Below are 27,910 nucleotides of genomic sequence, written 5' to 3' on the forward strand. Positions count from 1 at the left end.
ACATTCAGTGCAGCTTGCATCAGAAAAAAGAATTTCCCAAGATTTAAGCTTTGTTAATTTAATCTGTTAAATATAGCAACATTGTAAGACCATATCCATGTAAAACATTTAATTCATAATTTTTGTCACACTTCTGTCACACAGAACAAAATGTCAACAGTGGAAGGCATCAAAAAAAATAAAGTTCTACTTGTGAACCAGAACTGAGTCGAAGGCATTAATGCAGAATCAATATATTTGTTGCAGGATCTTGCATTTCTTCCCACAGTCAGATAAAAGAAAAAAATGAAAAAAAAAAAAATTGGGTGCATATAGGTCCTCTTTAATAGCAAAACAAATCAGCACAGATTAATCATAATCTGCCAGTTGTGTCAGATCTCCTAGACTAGTCCCGTTTACTAAAAGCTGCTTGTTCCATGCTGTTGTCAGTGCACAGATGTAAAAACAGCCACCTCACAGCTGTAAAAGTATTAAGAGAAGGTCAGACAAAGATATTTGCTTCCATGACGTGAACATACGGAATTCAGTGTTACTGCAAGGTGGAAAAATATTTAGGACATCAGTTAGATGTAAAATTCTCATCAAGTCAGCATAATTCTGCTCACTGCATCTCCCAACAGCAAGTGACAAACTCTCATTTATTCTCCTGTTACACTCAAAGTTCATTTGTAAAACAAAGAACTGAGTACTTTTAAGTCAACCATCTTTAAAAGAAGAGACCCTTGGGAGATCTCCTGCCAATGGAGTGTATCTGAGAACAATGGCACTTTTGATAAATATAAATATTTACACCTGCATGTAGGACTATTTAAAGCTGAATTACATCCCTGTAAAATGCACAGCAAATTTTGTGAACTGTACAGTTGAAAAGGCCTGTTTCTCTACCAGGTATTCACTTAACAGCAGTCAAATAAAAAGGAAATAGCTTTTCTCATGCTAGAAGAAGACATTATAAAAATATGACCGTCCTTGTCTGTAGTTATAATTGATGGTAACAGGGACTCTCAAAAAAATCTGTTTCATAGCAATGTAAACTTAACATGCTTTCCTCTCTCAAGTTTAATACCATATACCCAAAGGAATGTTATCCTCAGCTGTAATCCAAATGCCTTTCCTACATGAGTCAGCAGAATAGCCAGCCTTAGCAAAGAACATGCAGCTCAAACTTTAACACAATTCAGGATTTAACCTCCCTGAATTGAAAGGAGATGGTAATTTAACAATTCTTCCATCTGTTTTGTGGTTTTGAAATATGTAATTTTGAGGTATATACTCAAGTAAGATTAGCTGTACAACCTGACTAAGGTCGGGAAAAATTACAGCTCAAAATCTTGCTGCCCCTCTGCCCTGCATTCCAGAGATTATAGTCTCATAATAAGACTCAAGAGGCAAAGGTGGGCTTCTGAGTGGCAGGAGGAAGGAAAGTGCTCACTCACTGCTGCTCAGGAAAGCAAGTCTAAAAACCTCTGATTTCTCCTAGGAAGCTAGGAGCTTTCTTCTTTTGCTCTTGCAAGAATCTGCTTAGCCCTTTGTCTTAATCACACTTACTGCAACCACTGTATCTGAGGTCTGGAATTACAGCCAGTTTCCTGTACTGAAAACAATTCTCAGTGATTCAAAGGGAAGAGATGGCACTGAAAAGTTGCACAAGACTTATTCCCACACCATTTAAGTGCTGTATCTCCTGAGTAGACCTGAGGATAGTAGCACCATCTTCTACATAGTTTTATGACCACTAAGTTCCCAAACTTTCCCTTTTCCCTAGCTCTTCTCTGTTCAAATGGTAATGTACCACTCATTATCTTGTCCTTCCTCATGCTGTCTTAGTATCAGTTCTGGGTTTAACTGTTTCATTTTTCAGTTTGTTTTTTTTTGTTGGTTGTTGGCGGGGAGGGGGGAGAGGGGATTATTTATTTGCTTGTGTGTTGATTCGATTTTTTGCTTTTGTGTTTTTGTTGCTGTGGTTTGAGCTTTGTTTTAGTTTGCATTTCCTTCCCTACTCCTGTTTAGCTATTGTTAGCACAGACTCTTAGTATCTGTGCACTGAGCTACTTATTTTTTTTAACCCTGAAATACTATTTACCTTACAAACTTGGTGCAGGTTTCTCTGCAGTCAGACTTCAGTCGAGAATTTAGTATTCATATGGCAAAACACAGTTTCACTACTATTGAAATATCAACTCCTACTGCTTAAGAAAGGATTCTGAAAATTCATGGTAAGGTAAATGCTTTTTATTAGATACAATTTAATCTGATGAATGCACTATGGAAAGACTAAGCTAAACTAATCACACTGCATGCTAAACTTGGTAATGGTGTAATGGTAATGCTGTATAAAGTCCAGTAATGTAGGCTAACCCAAGTGAAACTTCAGCTACTACTAGTAAACAGTTTCTGTCTACCTCAGTTTGCCAAAAATTAGAACCTGACAAACTGGCATTACCTACCTTTTTGTTTTCCTTACCATTGATGCAGGATATTAATTTAAAGTGCAAAATTTCTATTTAAGAATGCTTTCTTTCAGGGCTTTCTGTATACACACAAATCTGAGCCATCAGTGAGGAAAGTTCAGCTTATAGAAATAAATTAGAGCAGGAAGCTGCAGATTTCTTCCCGTGCCTTCTTCCTGCACATAGCACTGTGGATGCCCTCAACCGCTTTAATTATGATCCATCTACTGTATTTCACAATTCTTAATTTTGACATTCACTCATGATAATTTTAAACATTTGGAATAATACTAGAAACTATTTAATGAGTCATTATTACCTTCAGTCTTTCAAGAGAACACCCATTTCTGCTGACAGAGTGTAACAAAATGCAAAATCCCCCTTTGAGAAGAGTAGCAACTAAGTGAAGTTCCAATATAACACATGACATTAAGTGTAAGCTCTACTAGAAGTCAGACTCCCAGATTCTTTACACTCATATTTAAAACACATCCAGTTTACATATATACAGCCTGTATTCAAACAATTTAAAGTTTGAGCTGCAAATCACCATTCTGTGCCAATTTTTTAAATAGTGTTAAACTGCGGAGGCTAGATTCTCGTTCACCATCCTTCCACAAAATAATGAGGTGGTCAGCAGAGCATGTAGCCAATCCCAGTTCACCAAAGTACAGGAACATCTGCAATGAAACAACTATTATTACCATGATGCTTGCATGAGATGATCAACTTGCTTAATTATTTTGTGTATAGCTGGACTAAACGAACATATGCATCTGATATGGCTCTGCTTATAAACAGGAATACAAAATTACATACTGTATGTTAGAGATGCCATAAAATTGCTACACAGAAACAAACTCTTTAGTCACTTCATACTGAAAGATCTCTGTCTAAAAAAGCAGTGATAAGTAACTTAACTTACAGATAGGTAAGTTAAAGGACAGAATTCTGAAGAAACTTGTTTCAAGTCAGCAGTAGAAGAGTGAACAACTTGCACAAACTCTGATCTGGGTTCTTGGGAACAGAAGTGTTGTGTTCACTAGGTACACTGTCCCCCCTCCCCCCTACAACACAGTAGAGTTAGCAGCAGGCCTGGAAAGATCAAAGGACAAACAGCTGTGACAGACACATGCCTAGTCACACAGAGGAAGTTAAACAAGCAAGAAACATATTACTGGAGGGAAGTACAGCCCCAGGGGAAGGATTTTGCAAGACCAATGGAGCTGACAAATCATGAGTTAACCCCTGACTTCTGAGATCATCACAAGACTGCCTAAGATTAACCAATAACTGCAGTCCAACATGACAGCCAATGGAACCTGTGATGTCACTATGGCGTACTCACAATGCCCTAATTCTTCAGTTTGTTAAAGGGATCTGTCTAGGGGAAGCATTCAGGCCAAAGCCTACCTGCCCTGGGAATGCTCACTTAATAGCTACAGGGTTCCAGAAGACATAGTCTCCCAAGTCCTCATCTTGGCCATCACATTTCATCACTACTCGACATTTTCTTCCTCAACAGCTCCCATATTCCCAGAGTTTGAAAAATCCCCAAATTTTCCATATGTAGCACACTGCAGGAAATCACATCCACCATCATCTCCATTACTTCTTTGCTCTGCATCTCAGCCAAGACCCAATGTATGCCTCTCACCTTCTTTGTTTCTCTTGCTGAATTACACACCATGTCCCCTTGCTTAGAGAGCAACCTTCCAAGTGGTTAAGACCCCCCTCCAACAGTTTTTCAAAAGAAAGATGGCAGAAAGGGAAAGAGAGCCTTGAAGAAATCCCTTTAGCAGAAAGGTTCACCTTAGCTATTAAAGAACAGCTTTCAGGTTTTAGCAGCAGCAGTCTGAAATCCAGTCTGCCCCATGAATGCCTGTGAGCAAAGCTACTCCAGAACCACACTATCCCCTTCTGGCTGCCCTTCTCCCTGCTCCTGCCAAGAACGTATGTAAAAGTCCACTGTAACAAAGTGCTTTGTTACTCCAATACCTTGTGACAGAAAAGTGTGGAGGGAAAATGCCATTTAAAATGAACACCTGCTATTTTAGGCAGACAGAAGCATGGAACAATACTGGTAGTACTGCTTAAGTTAAAAGACCTCCTTAATGCTCACAGCATGGAGGGTTAAGAAATAACTCTGCGTGTTTTGGTTTCAGTTTTTTTTGTAGGAGTCCTTCTTTAGCTTGTGAACTTCAGATGAAATCTGGGTCATGTACATGTTCCCAGCTGTATTGTCTGCAGTCTCTAAATGAAGCCAAATACTCTGTCAGATTATCTCTAGCATTTATGCGCAAACACAGTCCACAGGCATCAGTGAGCAAGTTGTCATTAGAATATTAAGTCAGTGTGTATACTGAGTGTTTTCACACTGCACTAAAGATACCACAAAATGTGTTCCTAGCCTCCAGAGCCAGACAGTTAAAAGTTACAGCTCAAAAAACACTGTCAAATTTATGTGACTTACTAACACTCACTTTTTCTCATTCTTACTAATGCTGACCTACCTGCACAGCTGATGAATGACCAATCAAATCACCAACCAGCTCCAAGAAATACACAGGTGTATTCTCCTGCATCTTCTTAGCAGCTTGGTTTGCCTGCTTGTTTGTCCTTCCAAATCCCCACATGTTGAAAAACCCTGAGAGGGGAAAAAAATCTCTTATTTTGACAAAAATCACAAATATATATTACTTCTTCTAGCTAAAGAGAGAACTACAAAAGCCACATAAAATCTAAAAGCAGGACACTCTGCATGGCAAAGACAGAAGCACTGTACTGTGCAGCTCTTTAGCATCTGGATTATTCATCTTGAGGGAAGAAGAAAATATAGCTACTTGTGCCACAATGTAATTTAGAAAACATGCTGAATTACACACTTGGATGAGACAATATACAGATTTAGGAACAAATACAAAGACTTCCTAAAAGAATGAACTGAACAGCAAAGGTACATGCAGGACAAGTTTATGCAGGTGTTTATCTTTGCTCTGCCCACCTAAATTGTTACTTGTGCAAAGAGCACAAAAATGAGGCACCAATCTCTCCTCTGTATGTTCTGCACTACAGCATCTAAGTGCTGGCTCATTGCCTCCTTCATTCAGCAATAACTATCAGCAAATCTGGAGTGTAAAGATAGTACTTCACATGTTCCATTTAGATTGCACAAAAGTACACAGCCACAGTCCCCAGAACTGTGTAACAGTATTGACACAAGTAAGAAGGTTGGGTTCTGTTGACAACGCAGTTCAGACTTTATTCCCAATTCTTCCCTCAGCCCTATCAGCACATAAAACTAGAATTGTGCTAAATCATGGCCCTGGTTCAAGGGAGATAACTGGTGAGGTGAACAGCTTCTCAGGGGATCCCTAAAATAAAAAGAGTGCAAATCAACAGCAATATCTCCCTAAGGTTTTTTCCAAACATCTTAATTCACTGAAGTTATAAATTTATAATGTGAAGCCAAACACCACTTGTCACTGTGTAGATCAGCTTGTCACCAGCAATGCTGAAGATGGAATATTCCTGAAAAAGTGTTTCTAAATCAACCTAGGCAGCAAAAATACATTTTCAAAAGTTACCAACAAGAGATGAATAGCTAGGTAAACAAGATACACCAGGAAAATTATTCACATCTTGAATAAAAAATTCCGACAGAAGAGCAATAGTGTTGCTGTTCCCAGTCCTTGACATGAACTATACTGTCCTGAGCACCTGTCAAAGATCCCAACTGCCAGTGTGCAAGGGAGCTTGGCCAAAGAGTAGCAAGTACTACAAAGGAACTGTCATTACTGAAGCATAAGCAGGAAATACACAGGAGATGGAAGCAGGATCAGGCCAGCTGAAAATACAGAGAGGCTGTAAGAGTAAGTAAAAATGAGACAAGGAAGGCCAAGACCCATCTGGAATTAAAACTGGCCAAGGGTGTCAAAGACAACAAGAAGGGCTTCTTCAAATACATCAAGAACAAAATGAAAACTAAGGATAATGTAGGGCTGTTCCTAAATGGAGGGAGGGACCCTGCAGGCCAGAATGCAGAGAAGTCAGGTACTGTACTTCGCTTCAGTCTTCAGTGACAAGACCAGCCCTCAGCATTCTCTGATCCAGGAGACCAGGGTAAAGGAATGTTGGAAGGAAGACTTTCCTTTTGTCAAGGAGGATTAGGTTAGAAGCCATCTAGGCAAACCTGACATTTCCAAGTCCATGAGCCCTGAGTGGATGCATCCACGAGCGCTCAGAGAGCTGGTGGACACCACTGCAAGGCTCCTCATGATCATCTTTAAAAGGTCGTGGAGATCAGGAGAGGTGCTGAAGACTGGAAGAAAGCAAATGTCACCCTGGTCTTCAAAAGAGAAACTACCAGCCGGTCAGCCTCACCTCAATCCCTGGGAAAGTGATGGAGCACTTCATTCTGGAGACTATCTCTATCTACCTGGATGACAAGATGGTGATCAGGAACAGGCAGCACAGGTTCAACAAAGGTAAGCCATGTTTGACTGACCTATTTGCCTTCTACAATGAAACAATTACTTGGATGGATGAGGGGAAAGTAGTGGATACTGTCTACTTGACTTCAGCAGGGATTACAACACTGTCTCCCAGAACATCCTCATAGACAAACTGAGGGATGTGGGCTGGATGAGTAGACAGTGAGGTGGATCAAGAACTGGCTGAAGAACAGATCCCAGTGGCTCAAAATCAGTGGCACAGTTGGAGCCCTGTCACTGGCAGAGTCCTGCAAGGTTTAATACTGGGCCCAGAACTGTATAACTTGTCCATTCTTGACTTGTAAAAGGTGGAATGTGTCTCCTCAGCAAATTCACTGAGAACACAACGCTGGGAGGAATGGCCAGTGCTCTGGAGTGCTGTGCAGCCTTTCAGAAGGACCTTGGCAGGTTGGAGAGATGGGCAGAGAAGAACCATCTGAAAGTCGACAAAGGCAAATGAAGGATCCTGCACCTGGGGAGGAACAGCCTCAGGCACCTGGGGCTGACCTGCTGGGGAGCAGCTCTGTGGAAAAGAACCTGGGGGTCCCTGTGGAGAAGAACCTGGTAGACAAGAAGCTGTCCATGAGCCAGCAGTGTGTCCTTGTGACCAAGAATGCCAATGGTATCCTGGGGGGCATTAGGAAGAGCATTGCCAGCAGGTCATGGAAGGTGATCCTGCCCCTGTACTCAGCCCTAGCAAGGTCTCCCCAGGAGCACTGTGTCCAGTTCTGGACTTCTCAGGACAAGCAAGCTGGTCAAGCAGAAGGCTGTAAAAATAATGAGAGGACTGGAGCATCTGGATAGGCTGAGGACACTGAGCCTGATCAGCCTTGAGAGGGGACCTCATCAATGCCTATCAATATCTGAAGAGAGGTATTAAGACAATGGACCAGGCTCTTCTCAGAGGCGCTGAGTAGTCGGAGAAGAGACAACTGGCAGACACTGATGCACAGGAAGTTCCACCTGAATAAGAGGAAGAACTCCTTTACTGTGTGTGACTGAACACTGGAACAGGTTGCCCAGAGGTTGTGGAGTCTCCCTCACTGGAAATACTCTAAAACCATCTGGACACAATCCTCTGCCATGTGTTCCAGGATCACCCTGTTTGAGTAGGGAGGCTGGACCACATGACTCATTGTAGAATCTTTCAACCTTACCCATTCTGTGATTCTATGAATGTCTTTACTTGGGGAAAATGCTCCCTGTAACACAATCAACTAGCTCTAAGGACTGCAGTGCCCAGAGGCAGTATGTGAGTTTGGATACAGCTCCAAACTGTAAGTCCCAATATAATTCTAAGTTCAAATAGGAGATGTGGAAAACACCTTTTTTTTTGCTGCCAGCTGCTTATCTGCAAGCTTTCATCACAAGGTCCTTACTCTTGTACGGTATAGAATTCAATACTGTTTGGTACAAGGAAGAAAGGATCAAGGTTTGTCAGGTCTTTTTTTTTTTTTTAACTGGCTCATACAACTGTAAACTGTAAGTAAGCCTTATGGCACAGAATTGCTTCAGCTGGATCTTCTATCATCCCGTATCAGAGCTTGGAGTACTTGAACTCATACTCTCTTCAGCTTCCCTACCACACCTGTAATCAGCTGGTTAAACACAAGACATTATCACTCTTTACAAAGCCTGAAAGCCTCTCTATTTCTATATGTTGAATACTGAGTTTTTAAATGTTCCTTTCACTCCCCACTACTAGCAAACCTGTTGGAACTGGTTCAGCTGGCAGCCGCTGCTTTTCTCTGAGTTCCCAAATGCGCACACTGCCATCTTCTGAACAGGAGATCAGCTGCCTGTAAAAACAGTTGATAAGCAACACTAGCATGGATATTTACCTGTGCAAATCACCTTGTGATGCCTCTATGAAAGAGACAGTAAGTCCCTCAGGTTCTATACAAGTTTACTAGAACTCTTAAATGTAGCAGGGTGTACAGATGTTCCACAGAAAACAAAATTCATTAGTAGCAGAACAAAGTATAACAGATATTTAGAATAAGTGGAAAAAAATAAACCTTTTCAACTCCATATTGAAAGCATAACACTATGTAAACCAAAACACAACCAGTCTAGACTCTGCAAACACAGTTCCTCTAACTCGTTTCTGTAAGTTTACTTTCATTAAGCAAAACCCTATTTTTCTTACAGAAAAATAATGATAGGAAAGGTACTCTGTTTCATTACACATTTAAAACAGCTTAGCATACATGCAGTTACAAGACCAAGGCCTCAGTTTTTATCTTCTGGCAGATTTTGCCCCATTGAACAAGAACATAACGGGATCTAGTACTATTATCTATGGTATATTACAGCATATACATATATATGCAGCAACTTGTCCAAGTTGGCTGCCAAAAGTTCCAGCTAGAAACTCTGCACTAAGAAACAGAAATGGCAAGTTTATTAATTTTTGTAAAAACACTACAAGTGTTATAAAATATTTAATGAAAAATATATGCTACATGCCTTTGCTTTCTATTAGTAAAATGCCATTAAGCTACATTTTCACAATACAAACAAAAGTGCTTCATGAAATCTGATTTTGAAAATAGCTGAGGTACTTTCAGCCTGTGTACCAGTCACACTGGAAATATAGGTTTTCCCACTGAATTACAATACCAAATTTTGCAAAATCAGATAACAAGCTCTACCTAATAAAAGCAGATCAAAGTGAAAATCAAGTTCCTGCCCTAGAAATCCAATGTAGCTTTGCAGTCTGTATCTAGTCACCCTTCCAGGTTTTGCTTTTCTTTATTGCATTAACAAAATGCAATAAAGAAAATGAAAAAGAAAAAAATAAATGTACTATGTTTTTTGTACCTGTTTGGAAGCTTCTCAATGTGCAGCACAGAGGAGTCATGAGCAGTTCTCTGGCAGGCAATCACACGCTTCATTTGAAGATTATATACGTATATGCCTTTCCCAACAGCAGCAAACACACACTGGAAAGAAAATTCAATAGAACAACTTACAGAAACAGATACCAAAGGATCACCTTGCATATAATGGATTTCCAATGACACTATCACCTAGCTTGTTTCTATCCTCATGTTATTGCTTTATCCCAAACATATGAAATTGGCAAGTTATAAAAAGAGATGGATTTTTTAAAAGCAAATGTGGGATATAATCCTATATTCTAAGCAGTAATTTTATGTCTGTATTTTTATCCTGTTCTTCAGAGTCTAAGCAGAAACTAAGGATACCAACCAATCAATACACTTCTGTAATTAAATGCTCATGTTCTTACAGTAAAATAATGTCTGATGTTTTGAAAAGCCTTTGTTTTATCAAGAAAAACTACTATTATTCTTAACTAAAGACAGAGATGGATAAAGAGACCTTGCTCAAGAATTTGAGCTCTACTGAATTCAGAAAAGGAACTCCCTTATAGCAAAGTATTATGCAATACTGCATTTTGCATTCAATGCTCTTCTTCAAAAGATTGCAGGCATTCCACCTCATAATCATCATGACCCTAAGACACCAGAAACAGTTTACAGATCTTTGGACCTGGACCGCTTCATGTCTTTTGATGAACTTACAGAGGACAAGTGTACAATCCTGTGCATGTACACATGATTAGTATTCAGTACCAGAAGAGTGCAAAAGGTTTCCATTCAGTACATATTTGCAGTTTTGAACATGCCTTGTTTAGATGATAGTGTTTAGGAACATTTCCCTGAACAGCCAGTTTCCATTTACACAACCCAAACATTAATATCTGATATACAATTCACACTGCATGTCTGTCAACATTTTGTACAACTTGTAGCCTAGGGTCTTTTGACTAAAATTTCCTGTATACATTCATCAATGTTTTGACATTGTTCAAAACTCTTTGTTCAGGTTTTTATTCTTTTTTTTTCCCTTATGTGTATCTGTTGTGGGAGCACTGAAGCTGACCAGATTTCTGATACCACCAATGGGAAATCAAGACAAAAAACAAACCACTAAGCCCATTATCTTAGCTTTCATAAGGTTCAAATTCAATGGCTTTCCACATAACTCTTCCAACTTGAGCCATACAATCTTACAGCTTTGCAAAAGATGCTGTTCATGGAGCACTCTTCTTTATTCACAAGCCCTGGCAAAATCCTGGTCATCTCAAAATCCAAGAAAATAAAACATATGAAGCATGAATTGTACAGTTCTATTAATAGGCAAGCTAAATACACATACCAGAACAGCAGATGTACTCCTTAGCACTGTTCCCTAGTTTTGAAAACTTTTATCATCCCATTTTTTTCTGAATCATGTTTTGCCTACAAGCCCAGTGTCAAACTAGACAAGTGTATCTTCTCCAACTACCTAACTACCAAGTCTGGAAGACAGAGAAAACATATATTTTACACTATTTTTTAATATGAAAAGCAGTGGTCTGCTTTGAGATAGCACATAACAAAATAATATCTTAGACAAATACATTTCTGCACCACACTTTAAGCTCCTTGAGGAGCTTTACAATACAGACAGCACTACCTTAAAAGCACCTTCTATTTTGGTATGTAATACTAGAACAACCTTTTCTTCCCATCATTCAAAACTCTCAAAATTAAAAAAAAAAAAATCACACCTATTTACTTATTTAGTTCAGTCTCATGAATGGAAGACAGGAGCCCCAGATTCCACATTGAATGTTTTGAAAACTTCTGTCCTTCCTCAAATTCTTTCCTACTCCCTTAAAACACATCATATGTAGCTTTCAAGCATGGAATCAAAGTGTTCTGAAGCTAAATTAGAGGACTTATAAATAAAATTCATTTTTGGCTTATTGTAGAAATAAGCATTGACAACAAAACCACTGTATATCCCACCTTTAAGGGCAGCCACATCTTTTTAGCCCCCCAACTTCCCACAGTATTTCTCACTCCAGTGTTTTAGGAAAGTTCTATTCAGAAAGAGGCAAATGCGTCAGGTGACTGTTTGGTCCTTACCCTCTATTCAGGTTTTTCCACAGCTTTTATGTTTTTACAGCTTATATATCTGAATCCATTTCCATGAATCTCTTTCTTAATCATTCTCAATAACGGACCTACATGCCCCAAACAAAATCCCAGTGTAACTCAACAATGAAAGATCTTTTATTTTGCCACATTTAATTTTGTGAAATGTTGTTAACATTTCACAAAATTAAATATCAATCTGAGTATTTTTAGTGTTTGCTGTATGATAACTGAGTTCTAACTGAGTATTCTGACCAAGAATTTATCACTAAAGCATGACTATAGTAGACAGGATCTTGGAAACATTTGAGTATATAATTCTGGATAGTCCCCCTGAACAGAAAGAGCAATACTGATTTACTAGTAAGCATAAACATATGCCTACTCTTAAATAGTACCCCATAGTATTCTCACAGTAACCTCAGCTGTAACTGCTCAAACAGGTGCATTACTGGGAAAACATTATTTCCAGGATCTGGAATATAAAAGATAATGCCATCAAAACACACACCCACTTTTACTTTTCTCTAGTGGTATTTTAAACAAGTAATAAATCTTTATTAGTCAAAAAGAAATGCTGCTGTGACAGTCCATTATGTTAGTTTCCATACCATCAACATATTAAACCCTTCATATAGGTCAACAGCAAATATTTTATATAAAAACTACTGACCATATAAAATAGCTGTGCACATTTAAAAGAAGCCACTCATATCATAACAAGGAAACTGAAAATATAAACCACTCAATCTTCTGTGGTAAGATCATCCTAGCTTACTTAAAGTAATTTACTCTGAAGCTTTTTACCTCCTCATCAGATGTTAAGTGTTGAACTGAAGTTTCATGTGGGCTTTGGGATAACTTTATTTCTGGTTGTACATCTGGATGGACAGAGGAGTCCCAGAAGTTGCACTCAGATGCCAGCTTTGTCCAGTCAAGTGCATCCCAAACTATTAACTCACCTATATGAGAACCTGTCACAAAAGTCAAATCTGAAGGGAAAAAAAAACACACGTAGAAATCGCATTATATTAAAAAAAATTTTATAAAAAGCTACAACCCTAGAAAGACAGCCCATTTATGTAAAAAGCTATGTACAATGTGCAGTGCATAACTAACTGGACAAAAACCTCTCTCTTTGAGTAAATACTCATCTAATTACCTGACAGAGCTCAGACAAGTGCTCATGTAAAATCAAACCAGGAAGAAGAACATTCACTGGCCACAGTGCACAGCACAGTGTTGCAAAGGCAAGGAATGCCACCAGAAGTGTGTACAAATATTTGAACTTCATTTCTACATACAAAGCCCTTCTATTCCTTGGGGAAGCATCCCCCAACATCCCCCAGACACAACAAAGTACATCTTTGCCCTAAATAGAAATACTGAGCACAAATTAAATGAATGAGTTAATGGCAATATTGAAGTAGCTGCTCATGACTTCGTTTATCACACATGGAAAGGAACTTCTACAACAGTATTTAATGCAGGTAGCATCTTGTCTTTTTAAGCCAAACACTGCTCTCCTTTCATAATCAAACAGAAGAAAATAATGGCAACAGTTAAGCTCAGAAACATGTACCATAGAACCCAAGTTTTCTTTTTTCCAGCCTGTTGTTACCTCAGTAATACAGCCTCTTTGTGCCAGCCAGGCAGACACAGCTACAGCCAAGGATAAATAAACACTCTCTATCCCACCAGCAATACCTTCAGCAGAGCAGACAGAATTTCAGGTATTAGTTCAGTATTACCCTAATGAGCAGCATAGATCTTATCAGCTTCCAGACCCTCTCTATAGAGGCTCTTCATGCAGGCCCACATCTGCATACTCAGAATCTCCAGTTACCTTAGGACTACAGCTGCAAGGGACGTGGCACTGCATATCCCATTTTAAGAATAAGAAGGAACAAGACAAAAAAAGTAGCATTTTTAACTTTCACAATAGAAAGACCAAGAGTTCCATCTCCATCAATGACATTGAGTCTTCTACACTACAACTCACCTGGTTTCATTTCATTGTTAATCCATAAACAAAGAAATTCTATTTTATCACATCACTACCTTTGCAGCTACACAATAAGGTACATCCACTAGTTACTAAGTTTCACTCCAGTTAAAACTTTGGTTCAAATAAAAATTCCATGGGTGAAATATCCCACTGGTAACTAACAAACCCAGTAATATTAGAAAATTATTCTTACCATTAACACTGACTAATGATGAAATGTTATCCTGATGGTCAACAAGGCGCTTTACTTCAAGGATATTCCAACCTTCAGACCCATTGTTAGAAGCACTCAGCCTAAAAATTACTTCAAAGATAGAAAATAAGTTTTTTCATTTGGAATAAGATGGAGCTAGGTCTAAATAAAACAACATTTTCAGAGACACAAATTAAACATTGTGAGACCATATAAAAGCCACTTATAATCAAAAAACAGGAAGCATTTACTTCAGTGTTACCATTAAGGCTTCAGCAAATACAGGAACACTTCAGCCTAGTAACTCTGATATTCAGACAACTGGTCAACACCAGAATTGAAAAGTATCAGACATCTTTATGGATAAGTTACTAAAAGTGAAATATGTTTTCTTGAGGACTCATCTATGTGAAACATTAATATTCAAAAACAATGAATTTAATATCCTCTAGTAAAGCAACCAATATTGTCAGAAATTAAGACTTTATTTTAATCAGTCTTGGAATTTCTTTTCTATCTCAAGGGTACTATAAAAGCTACTCATTATAGCCTTGGATAGTTAGAGATCATCAATACCTCATACTTCAGATCCCAGGATAAGGAAGCTCTAGAGAATCTGAATATCTGACAACTCAGGTAAGCAACTCCAGACCTTCTCCAGAAGAACAAATGTCAATTGCCATAATCAGATCTGGACAGGTGGCACTAACACTGAGGGAGCTGACAGAAGAGCTCACCAAGCCGATCTCTGTCATTTATCAGTCCTTGTATACCAGGAAGGTCCCAGTCAAATAGAGGTTGGCTAATGTGATGCCCATCTACACGACTGGTTGTAGGAGGACTGAGGCAACCACAGGCCTGCCAGCCTAATGCCAGTGCCAAGTAAAGTGATGAAACAAATTATCTTGAGTGTAATCACACAGCACATACAGGACAACCAGGGAATCAGGCCTAGACAGCATGGGTTTAATAAAGGCAGGTCCTGCTTGACCGACATGAGTCAGTGGGTGCCAAGGTGGCCAAGAAGGCCAGTGGCATCCTGGCCTGCATCAGCAACAGTGTGGCCAGGACCAGAGCAGCAACTGTGCCCTTGTACTCCACACTGGTGAGGCCAGAACAGCCACTTGAGGCAACACCTCAAGTTCTGTGCTCAATTCTGGGTCCCTCATGACAAGAAAGATATTGAGGTGCTGAAGTGTATCCAAAGAACACCAACAGAGTTGGTGAAGGGTCTGGAGTATAAGTCTTAAGAGACGAGAGCTTGGGCTGTTTAGCATGGAGTAAAAGAAGACCTTATCACTTCCTAAAACTACCTGAGAGGAGGTCATGCCAAAGTGGGCATTGGCCTCTTCCCACAGGCCACAAGTCACAGGAGAAAAGGAAGTAGCCTCAAGCTGTTCAAGGCGAGGTTCAGGTTGGACATCAGGAAGAATCTCTCCACTGAAAGGGTAATTAGACATTGGAATGGGTTGCCTAGGGATGTGGAGCAGTCAGCATCCCTGAAGGTGTTCAAGAAATCACTGGATATGGTACTTAGTTCTATGGTAGTTGACACGGTGGTGACTGGTCAAACCTTAGACTCAATGATCTTGGAGGTCTTTCCCAATCTTAATGATTCTATAATTCTAAATACAGAAACATTTTGTTTTGTATGTCATGCATATTTCCAAAAGATTAGATTAAGATTAGAATAGTCTCCTCTTTGTCAATGGTCAAAGAAAAAATGTTGCTGACTACACCCTAATACCATTTACTTTTCTTATACAATTTCAGCAGAGTGCTCTTCAAACATATCTCTGACAAGCAGCTCTTATGGAGGAGCATGAACACTGGAAAATGCAAGATACTCACTCAGCTCTTTGCCAACTGCTGCTGCAACACAATTTTTGGGCAATTCAACCAAAGCACTGATGCCTTTGAAAAAAGGGGGAAAAGAATATTTATTGATCACAAGAAAGCACAACAAGCTGCTAATTCTTTATTAATAAAATTCTTAACAATCTACTTTCCACTTATCAAAACCAAAGTCTATTGACTTAAGTTAAATGGCATCAGAAATGAACAGTTTATCTCAAACAGAGGTAAGATCAGGAGTTTTGGTCTGAATCAAGCAGAATTCTGAACATCAAACTTGTGGTGAAGCTGAAATTAAATGATCTTTTTATTTTAAATACTATTAAGATATTTATGTTCTAATGCTGGACAGTATTAAAAACACCATGACAATTATTGTGGCCCTAAACACAGGCAGTACCAAAATCAGATACTGATACTACCTCAAGTATGCACAATTCTAAAATAACATGCAGAGCAAGAAAAAGAAGAATAAAGCATATGATAAAATGCCCAGCTTGCTATCATCTGTTTTCATCCTGCACAAAATTTCCCCACCCTTTGCCAAAGCACCATTAGAAGAAAATTCCCCAAGGAATAAGCAACCTCTTTCCCCACAAAGGAAGTCAGCGATTAGGACAGAAGAGAGGGCCCATGCCACACATTCCGTTGATTCCTTGTACCAAAGTTTCAATAGCACTCCATACTAAGCACCGCAGTCCAACTGGTATTTAGCACGACGTTTCACATTGAACCAAAAGAAGTATTAATACCCTCAAGGATTTAGGAGGCTTTGCCTACCACTACTTTATTCTATGACAAAAATAAAGCCAATATCAGTTCCACCTTTGAATGTGATTCACAGCTTTGTAAGCATCTTGGTAAAGTACAGCAATAACATGAAAAATTTTCTCCACATGGACAGATAATATAAAAGTTTATTAACAGAAAAGCATGATTGACAGTGATTTCTGATTATTATATTCCTATCGAAACATGCATTTTCTACATCAAAAGTACTGATTCTTAACAATAAAAAAGTAATCTTTACTGCTCTGCTATTACAAATTTTCACTCCAGAAATATAATAAAACACCCACTCAATCAGACAAAAAGCCAGTCAAAGGATCTGGTACATGTTACAGCAAACACATAAATCAGCATCTGAGCTCTAGCCCTGTAGTCCAAGATAATGTACTGTACTAGTTACTGAGATCTGAGATATTCTAAAATTCACACAGCACAGAACATTAAAAGCGGTCTTAGTTCAGAAACGAGAATTAAATTTGACATTAAAAAAAATAAAGAGTGGCTCTAATACATAATGTTATCATTAGAATTAAAAGGAATTTGCCAAGTTGGTTTTGCATCATTATACAGATCAATTTTACTTGCACTTTAACAGCTATAATGAGTAATTTCCATTTTTACCTGCATCAGTAAGATGACTGGTCTTACACAAGAGATCTAATTTTTGGTTCCAAACACATAGATCACTCCCTCCAGACAACCATACATTGAGTCTTTGAAGAACTGTCAAACACTGCAGAACAAAAAACAGATATATGTCTCCTGCAAAAGTTCTACAGGGAATTTTTCAGTGAAATGATCATGAGCTTTAGTTAGATAAATCTGTAAGTACTATGAAATACAGTATCAAGGTCTCTGAGAAATACATATTTAATTACACACTAATATGTTAAATTTTTCATCAACAGTACAAAAATTTTAAATGTTGTAGGCTGCCTTTTCCAACACAGTAATAAAACCAAGTCACACCACTACTTTTGATCTACCTACTCTCAAAAAGAAAACTGAGGTATTAAGAGATCCAAAACCAAATTAAGAATTATGCCCACTTCTCAGCCATTATGCACCTATTCTTAAATAACACAATGCCATTCATTCTAACACACCTGCCCACATGACCCATGATCCAGACATGACAGCTTAATGTATAAAACAAAACAACAGACATTCATAGGGATTCATTCTTCAGTACCTTTACAGTAGAATGGAAACATGACACTTTTTGAACCTGTCTGCCACTAGTGCAGTCCCAAACCTGTCTTTATTCATTAAGGAAACTGAAAGGATTCTATGTATCATAAATGAAAATGCTGTTTTGGTAACTAAATGACATATTAGGAGAGAGGTATGCAGAGACTGAGTCTCCCAAACCCTGACAGTCTTCTCAATATTCATCCTAAATTATATATTCATAAAGGCCAAATATTTATATTCACAAAAGGCCTGTTATGGATTCATTTTTTTGTGGCAAGGGATCTATCTACATGTGAACAATAACTAGTGAAACCCCTGTGTAATCCAATTACACCCAGTGGGTATAGGTAGCCTTGAAGTTTTGAGATGGGCTGTAGCCTGTGTCAGCGCTATCTTTAGAAGTAAAAGCCACAAAAGGTCCATAGAATTTTAAATTCCCTCCAGATCAAAGGATACAATAACAGTTCTATCAGCTGATGCTGTTATAATCAAATTAATTTTTTCTTCAGCAACATCTGATGAAGAAAATGGCGCTATAGCTGTAATTTTGTGTGTGTGCCCATGAAGTTCATGAAGTTTTTCTCCAGTCTGAAAAATAAAAACATTGAAAACTAAGGTTAAAATAGGAAAATGTCTACAATAGCAGAAAATATAGGTATTAAATGACTTTTTAAAGCAAGAATTACTATGAGTTTAAAATTTCCCTTTCTAAAGAAATTTAAGGATTTTCTACTTACTACCTTCAGTACTGTTCAAGACCTTAAATGAAATAACACACTATGAGTAAGTTTAAAGAAGCAGTACATAATGGAAATTATTCTCTGACTAAAAAAATTCTAAAAGCCCTTAAGAACACAATTAAAACTCATTTAATTTTAAGGCAAATATTGGCTAATCATCCTTCTTAATAAACCCTACACCAATTCAGATTTGTTAACAAACCCTTAATTGAAAATGTATTTTTTTTTAATTTTAACTATTGGAAAAACCTGACCTATATTTATGGCCAACCTCCTGCCAGATTTATTTACTATGCACATTGTCTATAGATTCAAGTGGGTGCTTTAGACAACTACAGCTACTTCTACTAACATTTTAGTTAAATGGAAAAACCTTACAAACAATCATGCAGAAATAAATCGGCATTTCAAGCATAAAGCTAAAATACAGGATAATTTTAACTGCAAATTTCTTGAGAGACGTGGATTAATATTTTAAATTAAAAGTGCAAAGATTTGCTTTAACAAACAGAATAGAAGTCCTACAGAAATAGAAAATGGAACTCGGTTCATAAAGCTGGATATCCAAATGAGTTTTATGTTTACAAGCTGCTCAGAACACAGAGCATATATATACACACACATGGGTTTTAATATTAAAATCACTTTACTTTTACAAATTATACAATTACAGAATTATAAAAGGCTTTCAAAACCAGGAAAGCAGTAGTGGAAACTGCTCAAAAGAAAAGTTTCAAGTCTCTCCTTCTAACCACTATAAATGTCACCAAAATTTTTCGGAAGATTTAAAAGAAAATTTACATTCTGGAATTTTTTCTTCCTCAACTGAATGACTGATACACTGCAGACCCTTCATACTTCTTACTAAACAATGTAACTCATATACTAGACTTCCTGAACCTAGGTCTAATGTTCATCGGTTCTCTACAGTGTTGTCAAAGATACGGAGAAACAGAGCAGTAGAGCAGAACAGCAGGTGTCACACTTACAGAGCACTATTTGTATAAAACTAATGTCTTATTAAGGTTTTCAAAAGTTGTAAGACCTTTATCACAGCAAGCAATTAAGGGCATGTTCATGCATGGTATGAAATGTTTAATTCCTACTGACTTTGGTACCTTTTAAATACAATTTTGTGATAGCTCTCCATTAATCAGTCATACTAAATAGGGATTACTAACAGAGTGACTGAAATGTATTTAAATCTTACATGTATATAAAAATCCTGGCAAATTTGGGATCTTCCTACAAATTTGTTGAGTAACTGGTCAGCATTTCAGCATTTACAGCAAACACAGAACATACTTTCAAAGAGTAACTAAAGTCACAACTTCACACTTCTGCTTTTAAACAGAAAAACATTTTCAAACAGTAGCTCTGCAGCAATTCTTATTTATTCCGCTTTTTTTGCTCCTAGACATTTTCACCTCTTCTCTACTTCCACCCTGTCCAGAGCACACAAGCCACCCCTAAAAAAGACAGCTAACCTCAGCATTCCACAGAAATATGATTCCATCATCTCCTGCAGATGCAAACCTGGAAAAAAAACAAACCAAACAAAGAACCATAACAAACTGAAAACTGCATTATAGCATAATGTAATGGAAAAACAGTCAATACTTACAGAACTAAAAATGTTTATAAGATATATCAGATTCAGTCTTTAAAGAATAACCATGCATTTTAAATCCTAATTACAGTTTCAAACTGAAATAGTATATTTATAAACATGCATTTGTAAATCCTAATTACAGTTTCTAAACTGAAATAGTGTATTTAAATAGGTGATTATCAACATATACCTAATATAAAAGCAAGACTTAAGAATTCCAATAGTGTTATAAAATGTCTTCATGGGTCACCTCAGTCTTTTCCAGTCATGATCACCATCATCTATAACCTTATTTGTTTCCTGAAGAAGCAAATAATGGTCAAATGATAAAAAAAAAAAAAAAAATCTATTCTTAAAATGTGCTAGGGACTCTGTTTAATTTAATGTGTCAAAGGCTAGAGTATTACTTGCAATTTTATCTCAGTCCAGTTTTTGGAAGACTCTTGCTGAGGCTTAGCCTTCTTTAGTGATCTTCCAATCAATATGAGCCTTACTTCATGTTTAAAAAGTACAAGAACAAAGAAGAAAAAACCCCAAAAAAACAACCAGCTTTCTGTTACATTCATAGAGGATTTATTTAGTATCTTCAAAAACCAATATGAGAAAATTTTCCACTCACTGGTTTTAGCTGAGCCACTGAGAAAACAAGAAAATCCTTCTGTAAAATTCTCACTAAGATGATATTATCTAAAGACCTGAAGCGTGAAACTTGGCTTACAATAGTTGACAAAAACCCCACAATGGAATAGCCGCAGAAACTAAACAAAAACATTTCAGAAGCTTGAGTAACAATCCTAGTCATACGGAAAAGAATCAAGTGAAAAATATTATCATGTGTTTAACAATACAGAAAATACCATATTCTTGATAAATAGAATTTAGAATTACTGCCAGTAACAACTGAAACAACTCTATGAAACTCCTCAAACTCTCAGAATACTAACCAGCTATACAACTCACTCATTATCCATATACTATTTCTCAACCTATCTTAAACATCACACCACTAAGGCTTTAGTTTTACAATGATTATCATTATTTTACCTTTAGTAATTTACCTGCCACCAAATAACAAAGCCCAAAATGGAAAAAGACTTCTTTTTATAAGACTGCATGTGCAGAATTACACATATTCAGTTTACATTTGAGAAAAACATACTTTGATAAAGGGTTCTTTTACTAAGCTGTCTGGGGAAAAAAAAGACTGAAGAAACCATACAAGATTCTTCCATTTTTATATGAATCTTCTGGTGGACTACTACACAGAAAAATAAATGTTATAAAAATGCATGTAACTTTCCTGACATATATATATATATCGATACAGATATATAACATTTAAAATAAAAAGTGGCAAGCTAAAAATCCTCCATGGAGTCTTCTGTGAAATTTTATATATATAGGTATATATAATATTAGAAAATAAGATTCTGTGGGCATTTCTGAACTGGAAGAGACCACTAGCAATGTCTCTTCCAATCAATGCGCATGGGGAGGAAGAGAATCTTCAGACTCTTCCATCACAAAACACCTATAAGATATAAAACAAACTCTAGGCCATGTTAACTTCATGCAGTGTATTGATGACTATACTAGAATTTCCCTTCTGTTTGTCTAATTGGTAAATATATAAATTACTACATCTCCTTATCAGAACTAATCTTGCCTATTACTTATGTTCTTAGACACTAACATTTTCTATTTAATTCTTCACATCAGTCAAGAGTCCTACATTTTATGACTGAATACAGACACTACAACCTTACTTTTAAAGCAGAAAATTATTCCCTCTCTCATAGAATTATGTTAAATTAAAGAACATGCAAGGTAAATTTAGATAAAACTAGAACAGAAACTAGTTTGTAATTTACAACTATCATAATTCATTCTCTCAGTCACACTTCCTAAGTGACAAAGGTAAATACAATTATTTCATCTTCTTAACCAGTTTTCCAGCTTTTAGATAACTCTGTCCTCAGAAGACAGATAACTCAGTCTTGAGAAGTTACAGACAGAGATTGTTAGGAAATATACAGAAAGGTGCATATAGCTGAAACCTGAAGGAGAGAAACAAAGGAAGTATCAGTTTCAAAGAAGTATACCAAGTTGAACCAGATCAAACTGGAAGAGACGTGTAACGCAGAGGGCAGGCATACAGTGACTTTTGAAACTAAACAGTCATTCTGAATAAAGCAGCTAAAACTTTAAATCTTGCAAAGCTAAAAAAATTGCATTAACCAAAGCTCAAGTGAGTTTAGCACTATAGCACCAAAAGAAGTGCAACAAAAGATCAGAAAGAAATGAAAAGCAACACTCATTGTTGAAGATGTCATGTCCAATTCTACAGCACATCTGTAGGAGTCTATTACACTCTTTCACAGAACCACAAGGTAAAACAACAGCTATCCTCAGTTCAGAAACACAGGACACATGCATCCTGTGAGAACAGCAGCAGACCGCATATTGTCCTGTAAGAATCTATGCATGTACAGAAGGCAGCACTCAGACCAGGAATAAACTGAAAAAGAACAGATGAATTAGCTAAAGGCAATTCTTACAACAAATGAAACTGTACTGAGAAATGTAACATAATGACCATTATTTTCTCATTAAAGTAAGACTTAAAAGAGAAGCCAAAAGATACAGTAACATAGCAAGAAAAGGGAGTATTCATTCCTTGATTTAACACCAGTTTTTCCAGCTCTCACCCCCAAAAGTAAAACCACAGGATTAAAATGTTACTACATTTTTACAAACATATTGCCAAGGACACTGTGAAACAACTTGAAATGGCATTTCATACCTGCAATCATCTATTTGCACTAGAAATCGTACTATATCTTGATGACCTTTCAACACAAGGAGCTCCGTGTAAGGATTCTGTATTTGTTCTTCACCAATTGTCTGTACAGAGGATTTCTAAAATTCATAAAAAAGGAAGTAAATTTATTTTGTACTAACATAATTATTTTCATCAGGTCTTTGTGATGGGTCTACATACAGACCCATGTGCAAAGTTTCTGAAATACCATTTTGCCTTAATGAAAATCATAATAAAATATAATTTCCTGTTATTTCATATAAATAATAGCTTTCTATAGACTGTATTTTAAATTACGATATAGCATTTTCTTCTCAACAAAAACATTTTGTACCGATTTAATCGCTGATACAGTGAGATGAAACCCAGCTCAATTATAAGCTGTCGTGTGAAGCCAGCTTCATGACTCAATTCACCATACATTCAGTTTTTCATTAAATTACACCTCTTACGAGATGGCTGTGAACCTCTCATATCTTTCATCTACTGTTCAATGTCAAAATCTTATATAAAGACAACATATTTAAAACAAACAAGAACAAATACTGTTCTGTTGCATAATATGTAAATCACCCACTGGTACTCTATTCACAAAATACCACAGCAAACTGCTTAGAAATATAGAGAATGATTAATCATTTTATAGAACAGCATCTGCAATTACCCCCAACTAGACTATTAATTAAAAGAACAATCAATCACTTGGAGCAAGCTGATCACTAGGCAGGGTCAATAAAATACTGCATACAGCTGCATTTTTAAGGCACGATAGTTCTGCCAATTTCAATCATCATTTTATTTCAAGACAACCTTTTTGTAATTAAGATCTTAAACATTCTGAAACAACTTGCCAGACTTTTTTTTTAACCATCTAAACAGTGACAGCACTCTCTCCCTTCTAGATTTATTTTACACAACAGTCAACAACACACTATTTCGAAGATTGTCCTTTCTTTGAGAATTTCAACTGAATGTACATTGTAAAAACAGCAGCTACAGAACACTGTGCAACATCCATCACATGACACGTAACACCACATGAAAGACAAACTCGTCATCCTCAGAAACTTGTACTTTTTCTTGCAGGATTAATAAATTATTTTCTATTACTTTGATATTGGTACTATGACATTATTCCTTGGGAATTAATAATGACATAGTTAATAAATATGGATGGAAATAAACCTGTTGTTGTTTTAAAAGTGAAGAGTTCTTAATTTTAAATGAAGCCCTTGTGATTTTATACTGCTTTTATGCTACCTGATGCAATTCACGAAGCAACTGTTCCTCATTTTGTTCAATCACATGAGAACAGCAGTTCCCCTTTAAAATAATGCAAGTAGAATCTGCATGACTGTAATAACAAATTAAATAACTTGGAGTTCATCCATTATAAGCTAATCAAAACACTCCTTTTAAAAAATTAGAGTTCTAAAAATCCTAAGGAAATCTCAGTATACCAATACTACAGTCAGAAAACAAACATTCAGGAAACAATTTTAACACCATTCTGAAAAACTCAGAATTGGTATCATTAACATCCCAATTGTACAGTCTGATGTTGCTTCCTATTCAATACAAGATGGTGTTATTTCTTTTGAACAATATGTCTGATCTTAATTCTAACAATCCCTGTGAATACTGAAAATTACAGGGCTGACAAGGCACTTATATATGAGAACAAAATAACATCTTTTTCCCCAGAAATGTCATACAACAAGTTATGCTCTCTTCAGATCTTCATTAATATTTACCCAAGTGTTGGGTTACATGAATCTTCTTTCTCTGAAGAAATCTATTTTTTTATACAAACTACTAACTGGACTCTCCTGTACCAGCACCAAATTTCTGCAGGTAAAATCTGGACACTGATGTTAATGGAATCTATTCCCAACATGCATACTTTTATGCATGACCTGCAAGTAACACTACAGTAATCAGGAAAAAAAAATTCATGTCAACCTCAAAACTTCCCAAGATGTGAAGCATTTAAAAAGTAGGATTTTCAAAAGCTATTCATGAAAAACACAGATACGAGAGCACACAGGAATACTGATCTATGGATCATGGAGCATGACAGATCAGCTCCTACAGACCACGATGCTCCTGCACTGAAGTGCTCCCACCACCAGAGCCACCATGACTGAGATAACACCATGGCTGGCCACCACCTGAAGAGATTCTGATTCCACAGTTTAAAAAAAAAAAAAAAAAAAAGAAACAAGTTAGGAGAAATTTCCATCTCACAAACTTAGGACAGCTTTGCCAGAGGCTTCCTCTATTCACCCAGTGCAATGCCACTCTAACACACCTGTCTGAAGTCACAGCACAGGAAACAAGCACTGTAAGTCCATAGCCCACACACTGCTGTGGGCTTTCTTACCTATTGAAGAACTAATGGTTCTTCAATTAGAAGATTATTAAATGAAACAATATTACACCATGCAGGGCGGGAAAAGTCTAGGGACTAACCCTCAGGAATACTTGTTCTTCAGATTTTCAGCTGAGAAGCAAAATTAGTACTATTGTTCCACAACTCTGTGAGAGCAAAACAATGAGAACAGAAGTCCTGAGGATTGGATTTAACCGAAGCATTAATGGCAGAATGGAAGAAGCGGGCCACACCTTGATTTATGCTCATGCTTTATTAAATCACAGGATATAAACCAAAGCTGAAGTCAAACTTTGAGGGACACACAATAATGCGGTTTTCTAGCGCGTCAGAAAACTGCGTCGTATTTCCTACCCTCCTTCTAAAAACAACTGCACACAAACCTGCAAATGTGACTGCATCCAATTGGCACTTTGACCGATGACAAAAGTCAGAGGTATTTCCACACATCATCATTCCAACCTGGTGCAGACCCAAATTAAGTACTGATCTTTAAAGTAAACCATAATATTGGCATAACTTGCTCATGAACAGCAGTTGAAGAATAATTATTTCCTCATACATGCCTAGATTACAAAACCACTAAGTGCATGGAGCACAGCAATACTTTTAATTAACTCTTGTTAAATCCATGCTGAGAACTACAGCAGGCTGAGAGACATGAAAATTCCAGAAATTTCTCCGTCTAATCCAGTAACATCACTCTTAATCTGAGCAGCAGCAAGGATGTCACTGTATAGTACACTCCACAACAAGGCATATTTCATGGATGAGGTACTAAGAAGAAATGCTGGTAAGCTACTACAAACTACTGTGACACATAAATAACAACTTATTGCCTATAACTTACATTATCGATCTCAAGAGTCTTGAAAGCAGAACTTGCAAGAATTGCATGAAAGCTACACACCATAACTCCCGCAAAGCAGGAGCTTAGCTCGGTCGTTCTGCTGTTCACAGAATCAATTAGGTTTGAAAAGACGCCTGAGAACGAGCCCAGCCTATGATAAACACCACCTTGTCAATTAGACCACGGCACCAAGTGCCAAGTCCAGTCCTTAAACACTTCGAAGGATGGTGATTCCACTACCTCCCTGAGCACTCCATTCCAATATCCAATCACTCTTTCTGTGAAGAAATTGTTTCTGATGCTCAGCCTGAATCTCCCCTGGTGCGGTTTGAGACTGTGGCCTCATCCTGTCACTGGTTGCTTGGGACGAGACACCAACCCCCAGGGCTACTCCCTCTTTTCAGGTAGTTGGAGAGAGGGACAATATCTCTCCTGAGCCTCCCTGTTCCCAGGATAAAACCAACCGAGCTCCCTCAACTACTCCACACGGGACTCGTGGTCCAAACCCGGCACCATCTCTGCTCCCCTTCTCCCGACACGTTCCAGCACCTCAATGTCCTCCTTGAACGCAAGTGCCCAGATGCAGACGAAGGCCTTGAGGTTCGTCTCTGTGCTTTCCCAGCTCCCCTGTTTCTCTTCCAGGACACCCGTAATCCGTTCTATCAGTCCGACTGCCTCGCAGGCCGAGACCCGGCCCGGAGCACGGCGCATCCCGGGGCCAAGACCCACCCAGCGGGAAAGGCCATGGCCCAGCGCATCCCGACCTCACGGCACCACCAGCCCCAAGCGCAGGGCTCCGCAGAGAGCCGCCTCACCTCGGCCAAGCCCTGCGGCTCCCGGCCGCCGCCGATCAGCCAGCGCAGCATGGCGAGCGGGCGCGGGCCGGCGCGGGCCCTCCTGCGGCACCCGCGGGGCGGCACCTGACGGACAGGCTGCTCAATCGAGCTCCGCGGACACCCGCCCGCCGGCGGGCGGGGCCGGGCGCGGCCGGAGCAATCGATGGCCGAGCGGGTGCGCCGTGAGGGTGGTGCCGGTGTCATCGCGCGGCCTCGTACGGCGGGCAAGTGAAATATTTACTGGCCTTTTACCTCGCTGTCTTCCGACTGTGAGAGAAGATTTATGCTATTACCTTTTGCCATATTACCATATTGCGTATTACCACATTACAGTTATTACAGTTATTGCCATTTTGTTGTGACGGTCGTCAGCTATTTCTTGAAGCGGAATGAGCACCAAAATATTTTCTAAGTAGCAGATTTCCCTTGGCTGGGGCTGTTTCCATCCTCCCTCGCTGGGGTATTTGATGCTTCTGACAGGATGAAGTGACAAACATGGGTGAACTCACCTGATTCACTGTCCTGCTCCTCTGCTGCCCTTCATGGAGTCCCAGAGCGCCAGGATGGGTTGGGTTGGAAGGGACCAGAGTCAGCCACCGGTCCAAGCTCCCTGCTCAAGCAGTGTCCTTCCAGAGCACACGGCACAGGATTGTGTCCAGACAGCTCTTGAGTATCCCCAGGGAGGGAGACTCCACACCCCCTCTGGGCAATCTGTTCCAGCGCTCAGTC

The 27,910-nt window shown here is 38.3% G+C and overlaps 1 protein-coding gene across 1 annotated transcript; it reads right to left on the bottom strand.

Moving 5' to 3' along the window:
* Window positions 1-1,853: 1,853 nt before the first annotated feature.
* WDR41 (WD repeat domain 41) lies at window positions 1,854-27,264 on the bottom strand. Its single transcript, XM_058043139.1, has 13 exons — window positions 27,161-27,264; window positions 23,086-23,201; window positions 20,158-20,206; window positions 18,387-18,518; window positions 17,929-17,991; window positions 17,358-17,469; window positions 15,945-16,007; window positions 14,094-14,204; window positions 12,700-12,884; window positions 9,767-9,888; window positions 8,654-8,742; window positions 4,964-5,097; window positions 1,854-3,130 (listed from the first exon to the last, which is right to left on the bottom strand). The coding sequence occupies exons 1-13, from the start codon at window positions 27,209-27,211 to the stop codon at window positions 2,978-2,980; spliced, it is 1,380 nt and encodes a 459-aa protein (XP_057899122.1). The 5' UTR covers window positions 27,212-27,264; the 3' UTR covers window positions 1,854-2,977.
* Between the last annotated feature and the right edge of the window lie 646 nt (window positions 27,265-27,910).

This window comes from Melospiza georgiana, chromosome Z, assembly GCF_028018845.1.
Source record: "Melospiza georgiana isolate bMelGeo1 chromosome Z, bMelGeo1.pri, whole genome shotgun sequence".
NCBI classification, from domain to species: Eukaryota; Metazoa; Chordata; class Aves; order Passeriformes; family Passerellidae; genus Melospiza; species Melospiza georgiana.